The sequence below is a fragment of the Typha angustifolia genome, chromosome 1, assembly GCF_048772165.1.
Source record: "Typha angustifolia cultivar Huaian chromosome 1, ASM4877216v1, whole genome shotgun sequence".
Taxonomy (NCBI): domain Eukaryota; kingdom Viridiplantae; phylum Streptophyta; class Magnoliopsida; order Poales; family Typhaceae; genus Typha; species Typha angustifolia.
Window position 1 is genome coordinate 2,356,056 of NC_133239.1, and position 24,941 is coordinate 2,380,996.

At 39.1% G+C, this 24,941-nt stretch overlaps 4 protein-coding genes across 5 annotated transcripts; 1 reads left to right on the forward strand and 3 right to left on the reverse strand.

Annotated features, from left to right (window-relative positions):
- Window positions 1-2,655: 2,655 nt before the first annotated feature.
- On the reverse strand, window positions 2,656-4,411 carry LOC140762967 (3-ketoacyl-CoA synthase 4-like). The gene is made up of 2 exons (XM_073101001.1): window positions 3,601-4,411; window positions 2,656-3,511 (listed from the first exon to the last, which is right to left on the reverse strand). Exons 1-2 carry the CDS (start codon window positions 4,360-4,362, stop codon window positions 2,753-2,755), a joined length of 1,521 nt encoding a protein of 506 aa, XP_072957102.1. The 5' UTR covers window positions 4,363-4,411; the 3' UTR covers window positions 2,656-2,752.
- A 1,404-nt stretch (window positions 4,412-5,815) lies between these two features.
- Window positions 5,816-11,311, reverse strand: LOC140758851 (sugar transporter ERD6-like 4). The gene is made up of 17 exons (XM_073095211.1): window positions 10,911-11,311; window positions 10,721-10,810; window positions 10,567-10,626; window positions 10,408-10,473; window positions 10,245-10,310; window positions 10,059-10,134; window positions 9,857-9,921; window positions 9,687-9,779; window positions 9,404-9,484; window positions 9,214-9,298; window positions 8,931-8,977; window positions 8,763-8,825; window positions 8,612-8,671; window positions 8,397-8,462; window positions 8,248-8,307; window positions 6,609-6,723; window positions 5,816-6,354 (listed from the first exon to the last, which is right to left on the reverse strand). The coding sequence occupies exons 1-17, from the start codon at window positions 11,196-11,198 to the stop codon at window positions 6,242-6,244; spliced, it is 1,494 nt and encodes a 497-aa protein (XP_072951312.1). The 5' UTR covers window positions 11,199-11,311; the 3' UTR covers window positions 5,816-6,241.
- A 3,022-nt stretch (window positions 11,312-14,333) lies between these two features.
- On the forward strand, window positions 14,334-18,123 carry LOC140763752 (alkylbase DNA glycosidase-like protein mag2). 2 transcript variants are annotated; one of them, XR_012104881.1, is made up of 3 exons: window positions 14,334-15,440; window positions 16,110-16,168; window positions 17,764-18,123. XR_012104881.1 is itself a non-coding variant. In XM_073102089.1 (2 exons), exon 1 carries the CDS (start codon window positions 14,346-14,348, stop codon window positions 15,417-15,419), a length of 1,074 nt encoding a protein of 357 aa, XP_072958190.1. In that variant the 5' UTR covers window positions 14,334-14,345; the 3' UTR covers window positions 15,420-15,440; window positions 17,764-18,123. The 2 variants fall into 2 exon arrangements, 1 of the variants encoding a protein (XP_072958190.1); XM_073102089.1 differs by lacking the exon at window positions 16,110-16,168.
- Window positions 18,124-23,435: 5,312 nt separating this feature from the next.
- LOC140760407 (zinc-finger homeodomain protein 6-like) lies at window positions 23,436-24,657 on the reverse strand. The gene has a single exon (XM_073097340.1). The coding sequence runs from the start codon at window positions 24,426-24,428 to the stop codon at window positions 23,610-23,612; it is 819 nt and encodes a 272-aa protein (XP_072953441.1). The 5' UTR covers window positions 24,429-24,657; the 3' UTR covers window positions 23,436-23,609.
- Between the last annotated feature and the right edge of the window lie 284 nt (window positions 24,658-24,941).

The following is a 24,941-nucleotide window of genomic DNA, read 5'->3' on the forward strand; positions in this document are numbered from 1 at the left end:
TGAACAGTTTTGGTTGGTCGTCGGGCGGTCAAAAGATCCCACGTGACTACGGGAACAGTCTTCTATACAAATCTCAAACTTCCCCGATCACGAGGCTACCCATAATAGATTTTAGAGAGAGAGAGAGAGAGAGATCTAAAAGAGAAACCAAACACGAGAGACCCAAGACCCAACGACCCATATATGCACTGCATCCAAACCCCAATGGGGGCTCGTAACCTCACAGGATGCGTTACGTGTCACTCTAAACCAATCGGCCATTATCTCTCAATCTAAAATTCCCTTTAACATAGCAACAGTATAGCCTAGGATTGGTCTCGGCCACGTGACTACTCGAGTGGGAATACTAGCCAGTTGGATCAAAAGCAAAAAATTAAAAATAAAGAAAAAAATAAAAGAACAAAAGTAGGAAGGAGAGAATAAAATGAATCGAGGAGGAGGAGGAAGGGGGAAATATAATTGCATGGGTTGGCTTCCGTCATGATTACCGACGCTCCAAAAGAGTGAGCCGAATCATGGGGTCCAAGTCCAAGGACTGGTCCGGTCAGTGCTAGAAGATCCCGTCTTTTTACACCAATCAATCAAGGACAAAGACAAAGACAAAGCCAAAGACAAAGACAAACAAAGAACTCCTTAAAATTAAAATTAAAAATACATTTTTTTTTAAAATACATAACATAATATAGTATCAATCTATTTACACCAATCTAAAACAGTGGTAAAGGGTGACAGGGGGGGGGGGAGCTAGAGAGCTAGAGAGAGAGAGAGAGAGAGAGAGAGATAGATAGATGGATGAGCTGTTAACTGTTAGGTTGCGTCGATGTGATTTAATCCCCAGGTCAAAGGAGAGGGTCAGATTTGAGAAAAGCGAAAGCGAAAGAGGGGTGGAGCCCATCATTCCATTTGTAGCAGGCCGTCAGCCGAAACGCCTACCCAGATCTGGCCGACATGATCAGCTCCGACCCAACATTAACTCCTAACGCAGATGACGCCCCAAGTGGACTCCGCCACGTGGAGGGATTGTGTTTGGAGTGGTTCGAGTACTGCGTCGCAGACAGGATACGGCTCAAAGGCCCTTCATGGCAAGACGCCAACATCTGTGTCTCCCAACTGCCCGAGCCAGGTTACGTCATATCAAAGAAAGACGAAATGGCATTATTTGGGTGCCTTCCTGAGTTTGAAGTGATCCACGTTATACCAAAAGCAAATTTGTAAGCATGATGCGTGTGATGGTTTGCGCAGCTGATCCAGTTGCCATGATGGTCGTTCGTAAAGTTAGTCCCGACACACAGCCTAGAGATTGGTGTCCTTGGTAGAGACACACACAGAGAAGCATCTTTCGGAAAGTGGTAGTAGTAGTAAGTAGCCAAACCCAAATCTCTCTCTCTCTCTCTCTTTCTGCCTATAAAATCCAATCCATAGCAAACTACGAGCAAGCGCCGTCCCAAAAGAAAGAAAGCTTAGAGGGAAACAAATTAAACATAAAATAAAATAATAGTACGTATTGAGAAAACTCATCCCCACATCTTTCCAACTCTAAATAGTCTCGAAAGATGGATATCAATATCTATATATATATATATATATATATCTTTAGATTTATATAAGATGCAACGAATGATATGACCCATCTAAGCCCTTGAGGCCCACATCGTCTCCTTTCCCATGTATCGGAGGGAAGAAACTGCTTTTAAAGCGAGTAAATCCGATGGCCCAAATCGAGATTGACCGAATTCTCGGGCATGGCGAAGTATTACCACTACTACTGGGTTTATATTCCCATGAGAAAAGCTGGCCATTTCGATTACTTAATGTTTTGTAATTATAGCGTACGTGGGAGTCCATTAATATAAGAGGTATATGCAGGCAATGGGTGGATGCATGTGATCTCGTGAAGGCATATATATATATATACTCGTTAATACGCCATTATTAATCTAGTCTTGATCTTGAAATAATGGCCGTCCTGGTGATTTGTGACACTGTTTTTCTTTTACTAGGTTAGTATAATAATATTGGTTTCAGATAACATTTTTTCAGCAGCGGATTCTCTGCAGGCCCGACTGTAGGAATTTCCATTTTCATGCGGTAGAGTACTTTGGCTGGCAGCCATTGTTTCAGCCAATCGAAGACTGCCAATGAAACTTTCTTCTTTTCTCTATTTTGTAGTGTGTTGTTATTATTATTATTATTATTATTAAAATTCCTGTAATTATTTTTAATAGCCAACTTATCTTCTTAGATAGTTTAGCATTACATGAAAAATCCGTATTAAGGAAAGCTCAAATAATTCACTTATTTTAAATAAAATTCGTTATGTAGTCTTGCAATTTCGCTATTCTTTGATAAGTTCTACATTTAATCTTATAATTTCATCTAAGCTAAGAACGATCCCAAGAGTACTATATCACTCTACCTTATATTTTCTTTGACATGGCAATGGCAGATACACAATATAAGATATTAACACTAATTTCTTTAAAGAAGTCTACCAAGCAGCAGTTTAGCACCATCTGGCCCGGCCCAAAAACAAGAAGGGAAGTCCATACTGTTTGGAATGAGTCCCTATATATATATATATATATATATATGTGTGTGTGTGTGTGTGTGTGTGTGTGAATATTGTGTAGCAGTACTATTTGTCGACATTTAATAGATACACAACACTTGGAAGGCATTCATTTCACCTACTAAAATTAATCAAGTAACGTAGGTATACATGCATGAGAGATGCATAGATCGGATGCGATAGCTAATTGATGTGCACGGGGTATCTATAGATGCAATCCTGCCACGGCGAGTTCGTCCCGGGCTTGACGTGGCAGAGGGCCTGCCAGACGGCGCTGTTGCATTTGAAGCCGCTCCCCAAGGCGATCTGCCAGATCTTGTGGCCTCTCCGGATGCGGCCCTTGGCCTCGATGTAGGCGAGCTCGTACCAGATGGAGCTCGAGGAGGTGTTCCCGAACCGGTGGAGGGTCATCCTGGAGGGCTCGACGTGGACGGGGAGGAGCTTCAGGTTCTTCTCTAGCTCGTCGATGACGGCGCGGCCGCCGCAGTGGATGCAGAAGTGGTCGAAGGCCAGCTTGAAGTCGGGGATGTACGGCTTGACCTTGGCGTTCAGAAACTTTTTGGCGACTAGGGAGGCGAAGAAGAGGAGCTGCTCGCTGAGGGGGAGGACGAGGGGCCCCAGGGTGGTGATGTTGGTCTTCACGGCCTCGCCCGCGATGGCCATCAGATCCTTGGAGAGGGACACGCCCACCTTGCCCTCCTCGTCCTGCTCTTGATACACGCAGCGGTACGCCTTGTCGTCCGCGCCCTTATGGGTGCGGACCACGTGGACCAGCCTGTACTTGGCCCGACGGCGGTCGGCGGAGCGGTTGGAGAGGAGCACGGCGGCGCCGCCGAGGCGGAACAGGCAGTTGGGGAGGAGCATCGGCTTGCAGTTGCCGAAGTACCGGTTCAGGGTGATGTTTTCTGTGCTGATCACCACCGCATAGGTGCTCCGGTGGATCTGGTTTTAATTTTAAATACAACACAATTATTAAATATCTATTATCCTACCCATTTATTATTGGATATAACACCCAGTCGATGATATACCTGGAGGAGATCCCTGGCGAGGTCGACGGCGATGACGCCGGCGCTGCAGCCCATCCCTCCAAGGTTGTAGCTTATGACGTTGCCCCGAAGCTTGTACTTGTTCACGATCATGGCGGAGAGGGAAGGGGTGGGATTAAAGAGGCTACAATTAACGACGAGGATACCGACGTCCTTGGGATTGAGACCGGTCACTCGGAAGAGATTGTCGAGAGCGCCATACAAGACCTGCTCTGCCTCGGCCCGCGCGTTCGCCATCGTCGGCGTTGGCGGGAGGTAGTGCATCGCTGCCGGGACGTACGTCTCCTCGCCGAGCCCGGAGCGCTCCAAGATCTTCTGCTGGAAGGCGAGCGCCGACTCGTTGAAGCCGCAGAGCTTGGAGTGTACCATGAATTCCTTGAAGCCGATCTTTAAGTCGGGCGGCGGGAGGTAGCAGCTGTAGTCGATGAGGAAGACCGGGTTGGGTCGGCTGATCAGGTAGAGGGTGGAGGCGAAGACGAGGAGGCAGAAGAGGAGGAGGAGGGCGACGAGGTTGTAGCGGAGGTGGTGGTGGTAGAGCTGGAGGAGATCGTCGACGTCGGTGCGGGAGGCCTCGAGGAGGACGACGGAGATGAGGGGGAGGAGGGTGAGGGTTAGGAGGTGGGTGATTAGGTAGTGATACCCGAGCTTCACGTACTTGAGGTTCACGCTCTGGAGGAAGTCGGGGAGGAGACGGCTCGGCGCCGCCGTCCCCGACGCCGACGACGCTTGTTGCTCTCCTTCCATCTTCGTGAATTAGGATGAGGGAGAGAGAGGAGATGGAATGAGAAATAAACGGGAGGGGATTATTATAAAGAAGGGAAGTTTCATTTCACTCCCTATCTTTTTAACATTATACATTTCGTATGGGATAAAGGGGATTAAGTATAACTAATAAGTTATCGCTAGACTTATTTAGCCATCAATTTTGTGTGACAAAAAAGAAGAAGAAGGTATTTTCTGTTACTTTACATGATTTTTTTACATAATTATCGCTGTAAAACTTTTCAAATATTATAATTGCATTTATATTCTTCAGAATATCACAATTACTGCTTAAATCTTTTGATTTTTTTTTATAGAATTGTCATTAGGATTGGCTTTTTTATGAAATATTCCTAGCAGTTTGTTATTAAACTTAATAACTATATATAAATAACTAAAATATTTTTCTTTTTTAAAATTCAAATCGCTTGCATAAAAGAAGAATTTTTTTTTTTTTTTTTTGCATTATTGGGTAAAATATTAGATTTAAAAAATATATAATTTAAATAATGATAAGCCGATTTTAAATGTGATTAATTAAATTTGACTAAGTAAATGGTATTCTTGAAAGAGTACAATAATTTGAGTCTTAATTATGATACTTTAAATAATATAGTGATAACTATATAATAATCCCAACTCGAGCAAATTAGTCTTGATCAAAAGGAAAGAGTCATGTCGTCAGTAGATAAAAAAGTCAAAAGTAACAAATCCACGTTAACTCTCACCAACCAACAATATAGTGATATAGAACGTGCAAGAAGAGAGTTGTTGTTACTTTTATTATCGATCTAGTTGTGTTGGCAATTCATCAAGAAGTCGGCCACCCAATGGGAACTACTTCATGCATTAATAAATCATCAAAGTTATGGATATTGGAATAGTAACTAGTGACTTCTTATTAAACCTTTTTTAGATCGGATATAGATTAAAGTTTTCTTCTTCTTTTCTTTAAGATTGTAACGCAAATCCACACGAACATTCGGTGCAACTTCCCAATCCATACTTTTCAGGTGAATCGTAGCAGTTACGGTTAGATTACGTTAAGATTGATATCTTTGAAACGTTCTCAGTGCAGACACTGCAAAAGATTTCATCAGAACTGCAAGAAATCCAACACAAAAGAAAAGGTCATTTTGGCACACCCTTTCAGTTGGCACACCAACACACAATATGCAAGCCTCCGTAGAATCCGCTAAATTTAGGTTACTCCAATCTCCTGGTAGGAGCCAATTTGGATCAAAAGATCCTGCAATCTTGTCTGAGGAAAAGTATTTATAGGTCAACAAGCTTGCACCTAATGGAGATTTCTATAAGGAGGGGTAAGAAGAGGAAGCTTAGATAAGGTCCTGAGTTGATTGTGAAATTTGGCATTGACACTCCACCAACACTGGCAAATATAGAATAGAATAACCAGGATTAAAACAAACCAATAAGAAGAGATAGCATGTCCCAAATAATTGGGGTTTGCTAAAATGTATAAAATTCATAATGCAAATATAAACTGTTCTTATTGTTTACACTTTACTTGTCTCAGCATATTGACATTTAATAGATAATATGAATAACATAATATGAATAAATTCAATTCTCAAACTTTGCGAAGTCTATTTCAAGCAGAGCGTCTTCGCCAATTAATCAGCTTGGCTGCCCTGTCCTGATTCAACAACTTAACATGTAACATTACAGACATAAACTTGTCGTCACCTGGGTGACACAAACAACTGCCGGTAGGGCTAACATCTGATGGTTGTGGAGATTGACCTTGGCCGCTTTGAAAATGTTCGCAGTTTCAAAAAATCGTGATTTTGGATGGACATTCTTTAACGGCGACCACTTGTTACTGTTGATCCGTAAGGGCTTATCTGAAAGACCACTGTATTTCCTCTAGTGTTCTTCCCTTGGTCTCCGGAACCCAAAGAATCACAAAGACTAGAGTGAAAATGCTCACAACCGAGTAGATGGTAAAGGTTCCTGTTGAATAAGGTAATGGGTTGAATGAATGATACTTTCGAAGATACTACTAGCTAGCAAACATCTAGCTGCAGAAACACATATAAATGCTTATGCATGTAATTTGCATGCATTTCGACAAAGGTCGTGTGCATGCGTAGGTGCGCGCGCAGGGTGTGTGTGTGTGTGTGTGTGTGTGTGTGTGTGTGTGTGAGAGAGAGAGAGAGAGAGAGAGAGAGAGAGAGAGAGAGAGAGAGAGAGAGAGAGAGAGAGACCTCCACTGCTCCAACTCAACATTAAATTTGCTGTCATTGTAATCGCCCATGATGTCAGCCAGTTGGCAAGGGTTGCTACACTGCCAGCGAGGCTCTTAATGTTAACGGGAAGAATCTGAAAAGGCACAATGGTACATGATTAGCCTGTGCATAGTTAAAATTTACAAATGTTAATTGTCCACAAATCATATTTATAATGCTATAGATGTAATTCTCTGTTTTGATGCATGAGAGATCTATATTAGGCAGTATGCAATATTGGTGCTACTGCATTTCCCTAATATGATAAAACTGCCTTCTTTGATGTGAGCAAAGACTGATATGGTATAATAAATGTGCTAATAACTTGTTGAACCATAAACTTGTTTAACCAAATATCTAGTTATTAAGTACCGTTGAACAAAACTTGGCCATCAAAATTAGTTCCAGTACTTCAACCATGTGCACATTGTCTACAATACTATGCCTTTCCATTTCTCAACTTCCTTGGGATTCACCGTATACGCAATAATAATGCTTTTTCTTGCAATTAGCAATTATATGTATTCAAAATTTATGTTTACACTAGCAAATAAACAAGTCAACTTGATAATATATATATTTAATCAACGTACTACACAATTAGATAGTAAATGCATAGAGTATATATATTTGTATAAGCGACTTATCCGCAGACAAACATACATATGGTGTATGAAGTATAAGCACCTTTTTATAAACTTGGGCCAGAGGAACATAAGCAAGGCACTTAATCGACATAGTAGTCCACAATTATATATACTATAAGCTGCATAAAGTATAGCCAATCGAAACCCCAGAAAGGATTCCGCAAACCAACTACTCCAATAGAAAATTAATTTCTACATGAAAAGCATAAAAGAAGTAACACCTCATCCTTTCTAAGAGTAGCATAAAAGTGATACAGTAATAACTCTCCTATATTTACTAAAAAAATGGATAAGTGCAATATAAATACAGTAATGGCTCCTCTATATGTACTGTTTGTGTATGCTTGACTAGATTTGTTGCATCTGTCAGAGAACTTGTAATTCCAAATTATGTTGATAAATAATCAAGAATAGATCTTGATTATCTAGTGCACACAAAAGGGTATACAAGAAACTCCAGACAGATGCATGTATATTAGAAATCATCCAAAAATCATAATGGTTTTCACTACTCAAAAGTTAGAATTTCCCGTAAAAAGAAACAACAGCTTACAATTCACTAAACTAAAAGTGGAATAAGATTTGACAGTATATCCAGTTTTACTTTCCAAAAGTAAAATATAATTGGATAGGTGAAAAATTCGTACTTGATCTCACCAAGTATGATAATCACATGATGAGCCAATAAATGCATTTCTAGTGAATTTAACATGTATTTCTTAGCTTATCACATATGCAAATCAACAGATCAATCATATAGTTAAACATAAATCCTAAATTATGATGCAAATGCATTAGAATATCGTCTTCAGACTAACATACATTTAATACAGAAGGGAATGCATGGGAATCAAGCTGGATCTTTTTTAACGACGAGATCAAGGGAAAGTGAGAGTCGACATCACCGTGTTCATTCGAGGTCACATTTGTTCTTTATTAGCACTGAAGTTATTCATAAGACATGACCATACCTCTGACATAATTATCCATGGAATGGCACCTAACCCAAGAGAAAATGCAATCACATAAGCCTGGAGGAACAAAAACAGTTCAAATTAGTAGAGAACATATAACTGCTCGAAAAATTGCAATAGAGCAAAACTTCAAATGGAAAGCATACCACAAGTCCAACCAATGAGAGCATGCTTAATACATAATGTATGTGAGAGTCTTCAGGAACAACTCCCTGGATCCAAATAGAGAAGAAGTATGAAATGTTAATTTCATGCTAAGAAATCTGCTTCCTAAATTTTCCAGTATCAGATAATAAGCATGCAATACAACTAGAGGCAAAAGAGTATCTGTTCAAACTTCAATCAGCCTACCACCACATACCTCAATGAAAAATGCAGCAGCAACAAGAATAAGGCTAACAGTCATTCCAGCTGTAGAGATCTAAAACAAAAAACCAAACTTAATTATTTGCTGATAGTCACAATAGCACAACAGCTTTGCAGATTAAGATATAGTTTTCCCTATAACTTACAATGAGGAGAATTCTTCGACCAGCTTTATCAAGCAACCAAGTTGTTACTCCAGTGGCAAGAACCTGAAAAGTACTGTGTCAATAAGTACTTTACTGGAACATCCAAGGAACCAAGATAAAAAATTTCCATGTCCACATTTTTTTCTTGTTGAGATGACAATATTGTACCTGAATAGCCCCAAGACCACATGTGGCTAAGTTACTATTTGTAAGCCCTGTCAAGATAGAAAAAATCTGAAAAGGATCAAACCTGAGAAACTATACACATCTCATTAACTTGAGGAACTAATAATCAAAACACCAGGCATATGGACACAGATAACAGAACTCCAGGTGAAATTGAAAGTTTTATCTAGTAATGCTTAACAATATAGACTGAACAGATTGCTGTTTAAGGGCACTCCAATATAAGGAATAAAGATATATGATGCTTAAAATTTGCAAAACTTACCTGCAGCTTTGAAAATGCTGCTGGCATAAAATAGGATGCCATTGATTCCACTTAGCTGTTGCAGTACGAGTAGACCAATTCCAAGCTGAATCAATAGGAAGAAATATCGTTAAACACCAAAGGTACACAGTATCAGTTTAGAATCTTTAGATAAAACAATGGAAAAAGGAATAACAGCAGGAAACCGAACCATCAGAGGAGTGCGATATCTTTTTTGCTTCAGATCTGAGAAGCGGATTGTAGTCCTTTTGTTTGCTGATGCCACTGCTCTCTGCAAAGGTTGATTCAAATTATAGCTTGGTTTGGTACCTTCATAAGGTGCATATAGCTAAAAATTTGATGGAACTTTTTTATCTGGTCAAAGAACGTCGCTTACCAAGTAAGATCTAATTACTAAAGAAGTCACATACTAATATCAATTTTGATTACTTTATAGTTTATATCACTCAGAAACAAAGAAGTTTAATGGTTACCTTGATTTCATTCACTTCCACAGTGATGTCAGTGTCAAATCCCCTCAAAACTTGTAATGAAGCCTCAAAATCTTCCATCATACCCATCTTGGCCTATGTAGAGAGGAGAAAACTATTTTAATGGGTTTCCAATTCTTGTTGAAAAAAAAACAGTAGGCAGTAAATCTTACCAGCCACCTTGGAGACTCTGGGATGAAGAATAGACCAGGTATGAGGATCGTGCAGGGTATAATTCCTAAAAACATGGTAGGTCAGAAATCATTGGTTAGTTATTCTAGCAGAAACTACAACTTATATAGGTAAGGAAGAAATCACAGCAATACTAGCATTTAGCAATTCCAAGTTAAGATGCTAAAATTTTTGCTATCTTACCCATCACAGCAAGGATTCTCCATGGAACAAACATACCCAGCACATAAGCAAGCAAGATACCAATTGTCACAGACAGCTACACAAGAAGGAGGATTATCATGTATAAAATGCAGAGCCACCTGATGATGATATCTAAACAATAAGAATCACGTTACAAGGATCAGCTGTTGGGAGGCGGTAACACACCTGATTCACCGATCCGAGGGCTCCTCTCATGTTCTGTGGAGATATCTCTGCTATATAGACAGGCACCTAATATCATTGAACAGGGCAATGAACAAAAAAGCCAAGATAAAATAAAATAACTACTTTCTAAAATGAACAAATAAAAGAAACGATTTTCTCCAACCGTATAGGAGATTACACCGACTCCAAATCCTTCCAGCAACCGCCCCATATACAAGAACGAAGAATCCTTGTACAACAATAAATAAATAAATAAGTAACGGCAATAAATCAGGAGAACATCCAAAAGGACGATAATGGAAAACAAAGAAGAAAACCTCACTTTCGCGAAGGATATGGCAAGCCAGCCAATGATGTTAGGAATGGAGGCGATCATTAATGACTGCAAAACAAATCATCATGTTCATTACCCATCAAAAATCAAGTATTCCTAATCCTGCTAGCTATAAGAGATTCCAAGATGCAAGCTTTCTTACCCCTTTCCTTCCAATATACTCCGCGATCTGTCCACTTGCAATTGCGCCAACCATGGCACCCACGTTGGAGAGAGAACCAAAGATCGAAAACTAACACAAATCCACATCCCAAAACCAATCAAATCAACACAATATTTGCCCAAACTCGGAGCAAGGAAACGACGAAACGAATTGGATCGAGATCGGATACCTCGGAGAGGGAGAGGCCGAGGTCCTTAATGATGTCATCCTGGGTCGGGGAGGAGTAACCCCCAGTGAATCCGAACTGGATTGGTCCCAGCGCGACGATTAGAGTGCAGAGGAAGGCGGAGATGGAGGAATCCCGGATGACGGAGGCGGACGAGCCCATCTTATCCATCAGACTCGATTGCCGCGAGCCCATTCCCATCCGATACCAACTCCCAGTATGGAGGAAGGGCTTCCGCAAATCCGACGACCGCCCATCCTCGCTTCCACTCTCCTCGCCTCTAAAGCTCATCTTTTCTTCTCTATTTCCCTTCCAATTGGATCAAAGAGTGAGAGGAGGAGGAGGAGGAGGAGGAGGAGGAGACGAAGACGAGCGGATAGAGACCAAAAAGGAGAGATGGCAGGATGCACAAAGGAAGGTGGAGCCCACTGTTGGTGATGAGCTGGATAAAAACCGAAGGTTTCAGTTGTCCTCTTTGGTCGCACGCGGCGCGCGTGTGCATGGACAGATGGCTAGCATAAATTAGGCTAGGGATTCTATTGGATCTGTTCGTAAATTAATTAAAATTAATCCATCTGAATTAGTATTTTTGTTTTGGACGACGGATCGATCTTAAGACCAACTCATCTTTTATTCTAAGCACTATAACAGATCTAAGACAAGTGTTAAATATTACAATTAGTTTTAAGAGTAGCGCTAAGTGAGTAGCGCGTACTCAGTACGGGTATTCTATATATACAACATCCATACAAAGGGGAGGGACTTTTGCTCTAATAATTGGAGTTTAAAGTGGACCAAGACTCATTATTTCACCAAAAAAAAAATTAAAAATATTATAATTATAATTACATTCTTTAACATAACCGCTATCAAAATTAATGTGCTCCTTAAAAAAAATTGTTCCATTAGTTAAATATATCTAATAATATCAGAACTATTCAAACATATCTTATTTTATACAACATAAAATTTATTGACTAATATTTTATATTTAAAATTAAAAGATTAAGCCATGATAATTTCAAAGCTTTCAGTAATAATTATACAAAAATTCTCTTAGAGTATTAGATTGAAGTATTCTGGCTTCGTGTATTTGATTAGATAAGCGAGACTTAAAAGTCATGCGTCCAAATCTCGGAGTAATAGGGAGTGATATAAATAGTGGCATATTTTTAGTTCTAGTCTATCCTTTTGCCAGAAAACTCATGATCAACTAAAACGAACATAGATGAGATATTATTCGATGCATAATTGATGAATTTGATAGGCAGGCGGAGAATAGATACAAAATCCAGCAGCGCAGATGCTTCTCCCATTTCCTTAGCTAATTGGTTTTGACTGGTGGTTCAACAACCATAAACACGTCCAGATTTTGTTGAGTGTCTGGACTCCATTCCTCTTTTTAAGTGGCACCATGATGATACGTGTCATTTAATTACTATTATATCTTTTATATTAGAGCAATATAATAATAATATTAGTGTAGATAAGAGTGTAATAGAAGCAGCTATATAATATATTCACTCTTACATTTTGAAGAGAATAATAAAGAAAAAAATATTTTAATATTAAGAAGATAATTTAAACTATGTATAAATATTTCGTTCTTATTTTAAAGAACAGGAACGAAAACTAAGTTAAGAAATGGAATGATTGGTTAAAAATGTCATTAAAATAAATAAAAGAGATGTAAATTTAATCATCACTGTTCCTTTATCACATGACAAACTTCAATGATTGAGCGGCGTTAGCTGGACAGTCAAGAACAATGAACTCGATGGGGGTTTTTTTCCACGTGTGAAATTAAAAAGAGCCGTCCAAATATTTGTAGCAATTATTATGCTAATCATTTAAACGCATGTGTATATAATTCAATTGACTTAGTCGCCATTAAATCTATAGATTGTATTGTTACGTGATCCTCGGATCGTCCAAATAGGTTAATGAGATTCAAAGGTACAGATTAGATCTAGAGGTTGATTAATTAATCTTTTCCTTATAAACACAATATCCAATGACTTAGATAAATAGAGAGAGAGAGAGAGAGAGAAAATCTTATTAGTGTTCTTTGTTTCCATAGACACCACCCCAATAAAGAGTAGATTTGAGAGTTGAAAGGATAGATAGATGGAATCGCAGGATGAGGATGTATAGCTTATTGTTATCTAATTGGCCTCATTATTCTATCTAAATCTCTTAGAAATTTTTTAATTTTTTTTAGAAAAAAACTCATAGATTAAGATAATTTATTAACATTTAACGATTCTAATGATAGGGCTAACTAGAAAAGATAGAGCGACGACTCTTTAACACAAGTACAATACTTGATCTACAATAGATAATACTATAATTTAATCCAAATGATCAAGCCTGGAAACAATATAATAATAAAATAAAGAACGGTTTAAAAGATTTCTTATAGTAAAGAGCCTCAAGTTCGGCATTAGTTTAATAATTCAAAATATGATCCTCTGAATTCACAAAGACAAAATGATAAAAGATAAAAGAACACAAATTAAAGGGAGAAAAACTTACTATCCTCCAGTACCCCTGCAGAGCAAACAAAAAAGTATCACATTTGTATTCAAATAAATACAGTGGTTGGCAAGCACAGACTACTATTATAAGCTAGGTAAACGAAAGGTGATGGGAGAATTAGAGCCATTTCGGCCAAGCAGTTTCCCTTGCGCTCAAAATATAGGATGCAGAAATATGACACGTGGAAACAAAGCCAAGGAATAGAAACAAGTGCTAGAGGACGATTCCCTTTTATTGAGCGCAAAATGTAATCAAATTCCCTTCTATTTGTAATATAACAAAATTTAACTCCTGTAGCTGAGGGGTGGAAAAGAAGAGATACATTGTCAAAGTTTTGACTCCAATGGATTGGGCTCCCTTAAACTACTTGATCTGAAACATAGGACAAGAAATTTGATTACTAATGAATAAGTAATCTATTAATTAAATTGCTTTTTAGCTATTGTTTTTTAACTTATTTATAGTATGATAATATTATGACTTATGAGTTCAATTATTTATGATAAAGCTAGTTAAGCTCTAAATGGACTAAATGAGTTGTCTTCCGAAAGAGCTAGACTTACCTCGTTAAGCCAGATTGAGTCGAACATGAGTTGGTTCGAATCATATTTCGAGTGTTGGACGTGAGCAAAGCCCATATCACCTGGGTTGCTTTGGGCTCGTATGGGCCAAACGTGAGATTTTAAACATGGGCTTCTTAATTAATGGGTCAATTACCCATCCTATGACTTTGTAGCTTGGAGATAAAACCTGTTACTATAAACACGGTAAAAGGTAAAAGCAAAGAAGAGCCCAGTAGCCCACGAAGGGGAAATCTAGCTCCAATTATTGTATTCTTTTTTCTTTCTTTTTTTTAATCTCTTTCTCTCTCTCTCTCCGTCTCTCTCTTTCCCCCCAGGCATGACCCATCATCATCCCCTCTTCCCCCAACCCCTAGCCCACACCCAGACCCAGAGCCAAACCCACCTCCTCCACCTCCTCTCTCCCTCCTCCTCCTCCATGGGGGAACAAACCCTCTCCCAAACCCCTTCCTCCACTACCCAATCTCTCTCCCCTCCTCCTTCCTCCTCTCCCACCCCAACCCCTACCCCCAACTCTCCTTCCCTTTCTTCCCCAAAAGACCTCTGTGTAGCCAACCCCCCCTCTTCCAAGCTCCCCTTCCGCCCTAAAAAGATCCGCAAGCTCTCCTCCGCCTCCGATCCCTCCTCCAAGAAGCCCGCCACCAGTAACCGCCTCGTCGCCATCGGTCGCCCCCTGTCCGCTGACGGCGAGGTAGCCGCCGCCCTCCGCCACCTACGCGCCGTGGACCCCCACCTCTCCGCCGTCATCGACGTCCACGAGCCCCCTACCTTCCAGTGCTTCCAGCCCCCTTTCCGTTGCCTCGCTCGCAGTATCTTGTACCAGCAGCTCGCCTTCAAGGCCGCCGCCTCCATCTATGCCCGCTTCCTCTCCCTCTGCGGCGGCGAGGCCGGCGTCGTCCCCGAGGCCGTCCTCGCCCTCTCCCCCCACCAGCTCCGCCAGATCGGTGTCTCCGGCCGCAAGGCCGGGTACCTCCACGACCTCGCCCGCAAGTACCATACAGGGATCCTCTCCGACGGCTCCATTGTCGCCATGGACGATCGATCCCTCTTCTCCATGCTCACCATGGTGAAGGGGATCGGCGCCTGGTCCGTCCATATGTTCATGATCTTCTCTTTGCACCGCCCCGATGTGCTCCCCGTCGGTGACCTCGGTGTCCGGAAAGGCGTGCAGCTTCTTTATGGGCTCGAGGACGTGCCGCGGCCGTCGCAGATGGAGCAGCTCTGCGAGCGGTGGAGGCCGTATAGGTCGGTCGGGGCTTGGTATATGTGGCGACTCGTGGAGAACAAGGGTGGACCCACGGTGGCGTCGACGGCCGGAACCGTCGAAGTACAACAACAGCAGCAGCAGCCGCAGCTTATAGATCCTATTCAGATGCTGCCTAGTCTTGGGTGAAAACCCCGGCGGAGATTCCTGGTACTATACCTTTTTCATTGCAGCTGGCTTGTTGAGATAGCTGTTAATTCTTGCTTCTTTCCCTTGTCTGTCCAATTGGCTGAACTACTGCCTGTTTCTTGTTGGCTGCGTCTTTCATATGTTATTATGTCATGCTCAGACCTCAGTATTGTATTGCTCATAAACTGGAGAACTTGCAAAAGGGTAATTTATGTAGTTCAATTTATGATGGGATAAGTTTGGCAGCTCCTCTGAATTCTGATTTTTTTTTTTTTTTTGTTGTTCCCTCTCAAATATTATGCATTAAAGGGTTCTTACTATGTCGTTCCTTTTAGATTTCTATGAAGTATGAGCACCAAGTAGAGATATACACTTGCCTTGAATCCAATAGAGCTGCATTTTCCTGCGAGGAAACGTTTTAATTCACCTGTATGGTTGTGATCATATTGTTCCTGCTGATTTTTTAACTTCAATCTTACAAATGTTAACACTTGATAGATGTTTGTACGCTTTATTTTTCTCCTCTTAGGGTATAAAGGAAGAGGTAATCTCTCTTTATACAGGTCATAATATGTTTTTAATTAATATAATTCAATGGCTTACCAAATTACCAAATAGAATTGTACTGGGACTAGTTCTCGATACACAAACTTCCTATGAGTTTGATATATCTTACCTGTTACTTTGCAGATCATTCCTTTCATGTTCCTTATAATAGTATAATATGACCTTTGCAGTTTGCACAATAGGTAAGCATTCATCTATGACTATGCTTTGTTAATCTTTTCTTCAACACTCTAAGAAGGTTATCTGAATCTTTTTTCTAATTAAAATAGGGTTCCATTCCTTTCTGAAGTAGCAAAGATATTAGGAGTTACACTGTTGCTTTGTGTGGATTCAGAAAAAACTTGTCCATGCTTATGGGTACCAAGAATTGCTAAGAGGATTCCTAATCATTGTACTGTATCAGCAGAGTAACAATGGCAGACACACCAGTCATTTTAATTCTCAATTTGCACTCTTGGCTTGACAAACCAACGAATGGTATAGTGCAATTTGGTGCAGTGGAGATGTCTGACGGGTGACTAGGCAGTAATGATTGGACTAGATGGTCCCCAAAATCTTAGAAGGTTCTCTATTTGTTCTACTGATTAGCCCCACATAATTAATTATTTGGAGTTTGGTTATCGTACCATAGAGACTTTATTTTGATTAGATTACATGGGATCATGCAAAGCTATTAGCTATATGGTACGTGCCACATAGTCATGTGTCAAATAATTGACAAGCTTAAGATAATTACCAAAGAAAAGTCATATGAATGGAAACAGAAGAGTAAAGGGATATTATTGTGACAATCTCGAACCAATTATGTGGATTTGTTCTATACTTCTATTCATGCTTTCTCATCATAATAGTGTCTTAGGACTATCCAAAATCAGAATTATTTTGTTACCAACCTGTTAGCCCCGCGTGCCAATGTGTTTTTCATCTGTAGCACATGTCTTCCAACATGAGGGTCCTCAATCTATTGGAATCATCTTATAAAAGATAAATAGTAACCTTGAACTGTAGATAATTAATTTGTTAAAACTAAGTTATACAGGGTACGGCCCATGTCTTCTTTGGCAGACCATCAAGAATATGTAACATATCAGTCACATAAGTATACATAACTAGATTGATGATATATTTACAAAGGAATAACTACCAGCAAGTTTATACTACTTACATGTACTTGTAGTTATAGAATGCTGTCCAGCAATTCTCTTTAAGGTCTAGTTGCAGTTATGTATCTAATCAAAGAGTTAGACTCGTGCCCACTTAGTAGTCCTCAACCAGGAAAAAAAATGAATTAGGAAACGAGGAATGCTTGATATGCAACATAAAGCAAAAGTATGACTCACTATACATATGGAAAACATCGTTTGATAAGTGAGAGGAATCAATAACAATACGACCAACTAAGCTTAGATATGTCAAATAGACAAATACATACATAATGGATAGGGTTCATATTTCATATTCAGAAACTGGTATGCCCTGTCTTTCTTCGTGGACCTAAATAATTCAATTCTCATTCATGAATGGTTCGTCTTAGTGATCTCATTTAATACTGTTCGTTGCAGATTTCTTTAGCCTCTCTAGCTACTGTGATGTTTCATTTTGCTAGGATGGCTCTTGCTTTTTCATGGTCAATACCAGTTCAAATAGCTGACATATTTGGATTTGGGACTCTTGGATTTTAGACGACCTCTGTACTTAATTATCTTGAATATATCAATCATGTGTTATTCTTGATTCCGTTTTTTTAATAACATTTTGACCCTGATGAACCTCGTAGTGGAATTTGAACACACATGAAGTTCTCACCATCTGTCGGAGGAAAAGGAACAACCTGATCTTTCACAACAAAAGCATTTGAAATTCTGATTCATTGGGGAGAAAGAGATGGCTTTTTCCAGATGGATTCTTTTTCTGTCTATCCATACAGAAAAATTATGAAATAAAAGGTTGAAATCTTATGCTAGTAGGATTTATCTTTCAAGAGTTAAATGGTTAGATTGTTTCTATCTCTTTGAAGAATATAAGATGGCATAATTGATTTGAATTTACTGCAATGCTTAAATGCCTTCATTTTATATCATTCTTTTGTCACTTTTGTGTGAAAATCAAAATAGATTTTTCTGTGTCTTTTCTGTCATACTTTTAGAATTCAAGATTGTTGATAAGCTAAAGAATATATGTATTTTAAATGCAATTGGACTTTTCCATTAAAATGACCTGATAAGTGGAATAATGCGAGCCCTGCCCATTTGATCTGTATCCTTGGAGTCTCATTGTTACCGCATATATTTGATTTCCTTGCTTCTACCGCATATATTTGATCAGTTATTTCCAGCTATGCAACGATTACTTCTGTACAATGCTTTAGTAATGTCAATGTCACAAGGATGCTTCCTGTGGTGACAAGTTTTTTCAGCATATCTAAATGTTCTCCACTTTACTTAAAACTGCTGTGAAATACTTTGCTTTAGTAATATCAAACAGGCCGCGGCCCTTATTTTATTGAAACTTAATGGTCGCAATTTTTTACTAAGATTAACCACAGAAAAAACATTAGATAGAAACTTAAGCTTTTAAAGTTATTTTTTGTTGTTATAGTTAGTATCGTGCTGTTTTTTGTGATTTATCCTTTTATTGAATCTTCAGGAAGCACATTCTTTAGCTAAAACCCTAGAAGTTAATCTGTAATAGTTGAGGAGATCTAAAGCATTGGAATATGGTGTTTCAGAATCATTTAGACAAATGTTGAATTTTCTGTTGTCCCCGATTTAATTCTGTAGTACTTTATAACCTTTCTTGAAAGGTAACTGATGTTCAGAGCCTTCCTTCCAAGGTCTCTCTTGTTATACTTTTGGCAATTTTATTCCAGAGTTTTGACAAATCTTTGCCCTACTCTATGGCTCTTTCACATTTACAGATTTCTACTTTTCTGTTGGTTGCTCTCACCTTCCACTTGTAGTGTCTTAGTTCTTATAGCTCCTTCCAGATCATCTGTCAGCCTATTTCAGGCTCCAGCCATGTGCTATATGTTTGCATTATATATAGTGATAGAAATGACTTTCAATGTTGTAAATAGAACCTATGCAAATAGTTTTGTTCGTTTGATTATTGGTGAAATTGATTGGTTATGACTAATCTGTCCACTAAACTGAAGATATTTGAGATAGTAGGCATTAAAATACAACATTATTTCGCGGCCCATGGTTGTGTGGCTGTGCATCTTTGATGTTGTTACATGCTAGGTTCAAGTTGCATGGGAAATATATGATGGATGAAGGCATGCTTTATTCAACAAACCTAGCTCTCCTTAGAGGTCCATGGTGAGCTTTAGATTTTTGTGCCATTAAGATTTGATGTTCCCAACTCTTGCTTCTATCTTACATACTTGCATGATATTTGGTGTGAAAGCTCTTATCAGAAAGCTTTGCGATATTGCTAATCAACCTTATCTAATGATGAGTTGTTTCTGACAATAACAATTGCTCTCAGGTTTATATATTGCAAGCTAAATAAATTGTTCTGCCTTGAACTGAATAACATGCTAATTTTCCTGACGAGTTCTCCAATTTTTGAGATGATTTGACAATTAGAATATCATATAATAGCCGAATGACTTGCAGAATAATTCCACTTCATAATAGCATTAACAAATATGGACCAAAACATATGTTCTATGCAAATAAGCGCTACTTTGACTTTGTAGTACATGCATTTTATTTGTAATGTGAATATTTTACATAGTGATGTGTACGCCATTTTGGTTATATATATGCCGGATAGGGGCACAATAGTAAATTTGAAATTTTTACTAAATTCATTTTAAAAGTTGTATAGAAAAGAGGAAAGAGAATGATGAATTAGCATACTAGAAAAATTAATAATAATATTAGAATAAGTAGGCTTATTTTAAAAGAATGTTATTATATTTCACGAGTGAATGAGGCTGAATATTTGTGAAGCAACTAGTTTCCAATATGCTATGAAGTAGAGAGCATATATACGTGGAAGGTTTTATCGAGATGATGGTAGTGTAAACTAAATGTATAATGTATATGGATTCAAGCCGCTTCAGCCTTCCTATAGAAACAAATCCATTTGAGTCGGAATCGTTCATTTTGGACAGAGCTATCAAAACTATGTCGTGTATATAAGTTGGTCAAATCTGCGGTCAGATCAACTGACATGTTGCAGTTTATAGTAGAAACTAGACCTAGTTAAACAACAATTTGTTCTTTTGTTTTGAATCAAGCTCTTAAGCTTACGACATAACTACTTAACAGATGATGAAATAAGGATAGTAACCAGAGTTTTCTAAGTTTTTCTACCAAGGTTATAGCACAGTGTTGTTAAGTATTGCAGTTATGAAGCTTACATAACCTTTTTTTTTTTTCTTTTCTGATAGGGAGGTGTGGGCTAAGCCCATATAGATAGATTCACGAGCGAGCCTGAACATAGGAAGAGTGTTTACGAAGGAGTATTCCAAAACTTTTCATGTAAAGGATGTCTGTCATTAGTGTGCAGTCTATTGAGGCGAGCGAGGCAGAGAACCGCCATTCACTTTGAATTAATGCCGGTAAAGGTATTGACAAGAAAAAGCCTTTTCATGTAAAGGACCATCTCAAGACCCTTTAGGCTCTCCCTGCTTGTAAGACAAATTCATCTCTCTCTCTCTCTCTCTCTCTCTCGATCCCCTTTGAGAGATAAGGCGAGAAGAGAGCTTCGTCATAAAGCTTAGGTTCTAGGTTCAATTTACTTAGGATTGATAATATATTTAATTTTGTAGCATTAATTATATTTTCACCCCCGCGCAATAACCTAATGTCATGTTAAACCCCTTAAAAATTATGTTATTTTAAGAAATAATTACACCCACCCACCCACCCTTCCCTGAACTATCGACTATGTCTGTCTACATGGACCTTGGAAATGCTACGACAAGAGGCACGGAATAAGAGGTCCCAGGGTAGTAGAGAGCAGGGCTAGGGTTTTGCCACGTCGTACCAGTCCTCAGATACTGTGGCGTACGGAGATAAGAAAAGCAGAATGGTTGTGGGGTCCACGTTGTTTGGACTATCGATTAACATTTAATACGCCATTAGCATATGAAGCCTCGCCTTAATTAATTGGCCGGTTGAGGTGGTAGCGTGACACGATTTGCTTGCTTTTGGAGTTGGGAGTTGCAGGAAACCCCTCCGACCCGATCATAATTAATTCCAATCATACCTCTTAACAAATAATTTACCGAGGATACCAGGTGTTGTGATCACCTATATTATCTGCCGCCCACTCTTTCCAATATACCATTATTATCATTATTGTATCGTCTAAATTCATATTTGCCTTTTAATTTGGTTTCAAAATAGGGATTTTAATATAAAAAATTGTGGCTGAAAACTCTTAAACAAATCATAGTTGCCATTATATTTCTTCAAAATATCATAATTAATATTTAGCTCTCTTAAAAAAAATATCACTATATTAATTAAATCTAATTAGTCATAGTCAAAACAAAACTATTTACTTGTTATTTAAATTGTTTAAAATTAATCTAAAACAATCTTATGTCACACCGTACTGTATGTGTGAAGAAAAACAGTGATAAATATTTTTATACTCTAAAAGAAGTGTATTTTGATCATTTATATCCATTTATTTACTTTAAAAAATAATTGGTTCGAAATATTGTATTAAAAATGAAAAAGAGTCAAAATATTTTAGCGACAATTTTTATAAAAAAAGCAGTGAAATCCTTCAAAATAATACAATATTTGCCAAACATATATATATATATATATATATATATATATATATATATATATATATATATATATATATATATATATATATATATATATATATATTAGAGGGAGGGTGGCATTGTCATCTTCCACAGGAGGTAGCATCGTCTAAGTTTGAATTCAAATTTTTTTGGGGTTTTCCGTTTCGGGCAAGTTGATTGATTTAATTAACTAGGTCTATATGACACGTTGTCTTCCATAATGAAAATAGAAATAAAAAATTAAAGTCTTTATGACACGGAGTTTCAAGCACGAATGCACGGCCGGGTAACCGCCACGTGTCAAGGGAAAGTGTGATCTGGTCAAGCTCACTAGGGTATTAATTAATTAATTAATTAACACCTCGACCTGTCATTAGAGCATGGAGCTTTACTTAATTAATTGGGTAGTTGACGTGATAACATGACATGATTTGATTGCTTTGGAAATGCAGCTCTAATGACCGCCTAATTTAACCATTCTTAATTCTAATGATGAATTTTATATTAGCATAACCGCTCAATCGCTGTCGTAATTTATTCAGATGGTATCCCTTAACAGTAATTAGAAAATATTATATACTGGCCACCAACCAAATCACTATACTATAATTAGCAACCTAATCCACTTCCGTAATCCCACAGTTGCCAAGGTTTTACACACTTAATTCTTCCTCTCATCCACTTAATTCAAACTCAAGTTTTTTTTTTTAAATATTTAATCAGAGTCTTATGCTAACTTAAATTCCTGGAAATGAAAATAAGATTAAGAAATTGTGGTTTTGATACAATTAAGCAAATAAAATTGTGGGCCATGATATTGGATCATTCAACTCTTAATAATTAAGCAAATAAAAAGTATGGCAGGACTTGATAATTAAGCTCTTCCATCATTCACATGTGATGAAATACTCATCTAGTCTACCTCTTCACACGTAGATGTGACACCAACAACTCGGCCTTTAGACTCTTTCAAGTTTTTAGTTCCATCCACTACCAGTTGGAATTCTCTTCCAACCATCAAGCAACTCCCCCATAGTTCAACTTAAATTTCCATGTAGTTCTCATAATCTCCAAAACATTAAACTCTAATCACGAAGAATACTTGGGTTATATGATGAGCTATTAATTTATAAATCTGTGAAGCATTAAGTAAGATACTGCTTGCTTGTTGAATGACGAAAGAGTCGGATCATGTTTGATAATCTAACTAGTTCTAATTCTCATACTATTTCGATCATTCAAAATAAAAGTAAAAACAGACAGTTTTGATGATTGAAATAGTGCTCAAGTGAAAGAACCAACCATCTTCCTCGACGTAGAATGTTTGCATAGTGTTTACAGTCTTACAGATAAGGTTGTTTTATTCATCATAAATTTAAATGTGCTTCGCCACCAAGAGCTAAAAAGTGCTTCCTCGATTAAATGCACCTCCTCGCACCAAAGGGACAACTTCGAAGGCACTCAGTCATCTAAGGCACCTTTTGTGTACTAGTAGTAGGAGTAGTAGTAGTAGCAGCAGTGGTACAGATGCTAAACCTCCTCTATCCCTATGTCATCCAAAGCTTATTTATGAACCCTAAGCTCATCTCTTTTCTTTGGGGTCCAAGAGAGAGAGAGAGAGAGAGAGAGAGAGAGAGAGAGAGAGAGAGAGAGAGAAAACCAAAGGAAAATAAATGCAAAGACAATTTCACTGAAGATTGGAAGAGAAGAAGATAAATTGAAATGTAGCATAGCGTAATATAAATTAATTATGAAGATATAGAAGAGAGTTCAAATTAACCTCCAACTCTCCTCCTATATACCCAAACATCAATGGAGTTGGGGTGTCGATCGATCTGGGCTCTCTAGGGTTGTTGTTGCTGCTGCTGTTGTTGTTGTTCTTCTTCTTGTTGATGGCTCTGGTGTTGCTTTACGTGCTTGTTGTTGTGCATCCAAACTTTGAGCACTTGCCTCCTCACTCCCACCTCCCTGCAGAACTCTTCTACCAACGCCTCGTCTTGCTTCGTAACCCTCCAACCCACCCGCTCCGCGAACCGCAGCATCTTCTCTTTCTGCTCCGGGGTAAACTTAGTTCGGAACCGCTTCCTCGACGACGACGATGACCCCGGCGCCGTCGCGTGACGCTCCTCGCTGGAGGACTCAGTGGTGGCGCCACCGAAGGCGATGGGGTAGGGGATCTGGTGGTGAAGGTGGGGGTGGGGGTGGGGGTGGGTTTGGAGGGGCGGGAGCGGGAGGGGGAGGGAGAGCCGGGCGGAGTTGGGAAGTTGTTGGGGGTAGCTGTTGGCGTCCTTGCGGTGGAAGCTACGGTGGCACCCGCACGCGGCGCACTTGAGGGGGTCGTCGGCGGCGGGCATGAACTCGCCGCAGCCGTCCACCACGTGGCCGCCGGAGGCGGCCGCGTGGTTCCGGAGGCACTCACCATAGCGAGTAGTAGTCGTATTCTTATCCGAGATCGGAGGAATAGAAAAGGCGTCACCATTTCTAGAGCTACCTCCACCTCCACCTCCATCTCCATCTCTCTCTCCTCCTCCTCTAGTGGATAGTAGTGAAGATGACGGCTTGGAGAAAGCCGAGCTCCGAATCGGTGCCGGGTTGTAACCCAAAGAAGAAGAAGAAGGCGGCGTTATCTCCATCTCCTCATCGTCTTGGTTCCTAAATTCCATCGTTAAAATTTCCCACTCAACGCATCAAGAAGCAAAATCCCCGCGCTACCAAAATTTCCGATCCTTAATTGAGCTGGGATGGAGTTTCAAAACGATGAGAAATGTAGACAGAGAGAGAGAGAGAGAGATGATAAGATCGGGTGTGATTAAAGAGGGAGGGGAAGGAGCCGACAGAGTCATGTTTCTCACTCGCCCTCCCCCCCCTTCTCCTCCTCTTGCAAATTTGCAAATTGGTCCTATCTTTAATTATAAATTATTAAAATATAAAATATAAATAATTAATATTATGATTTGTTTCTCTCTTCATCGGTCGTAGTCCTCTAATTTGTGGACTGTATTTTGTGTGGTCTAAATTTGTTAACCTTAGCTGTATCACATAATAAATAAATGAAAGAATAAATCGTCATCATCATCTCTGCCTCTGTTGTACATAAAGGTACTACTACTACTACTGTCTTGGATTTCTTTTCTCTCTTATTGTATCGCCCAGGCATGAGAGAGATGAGAGAAAGA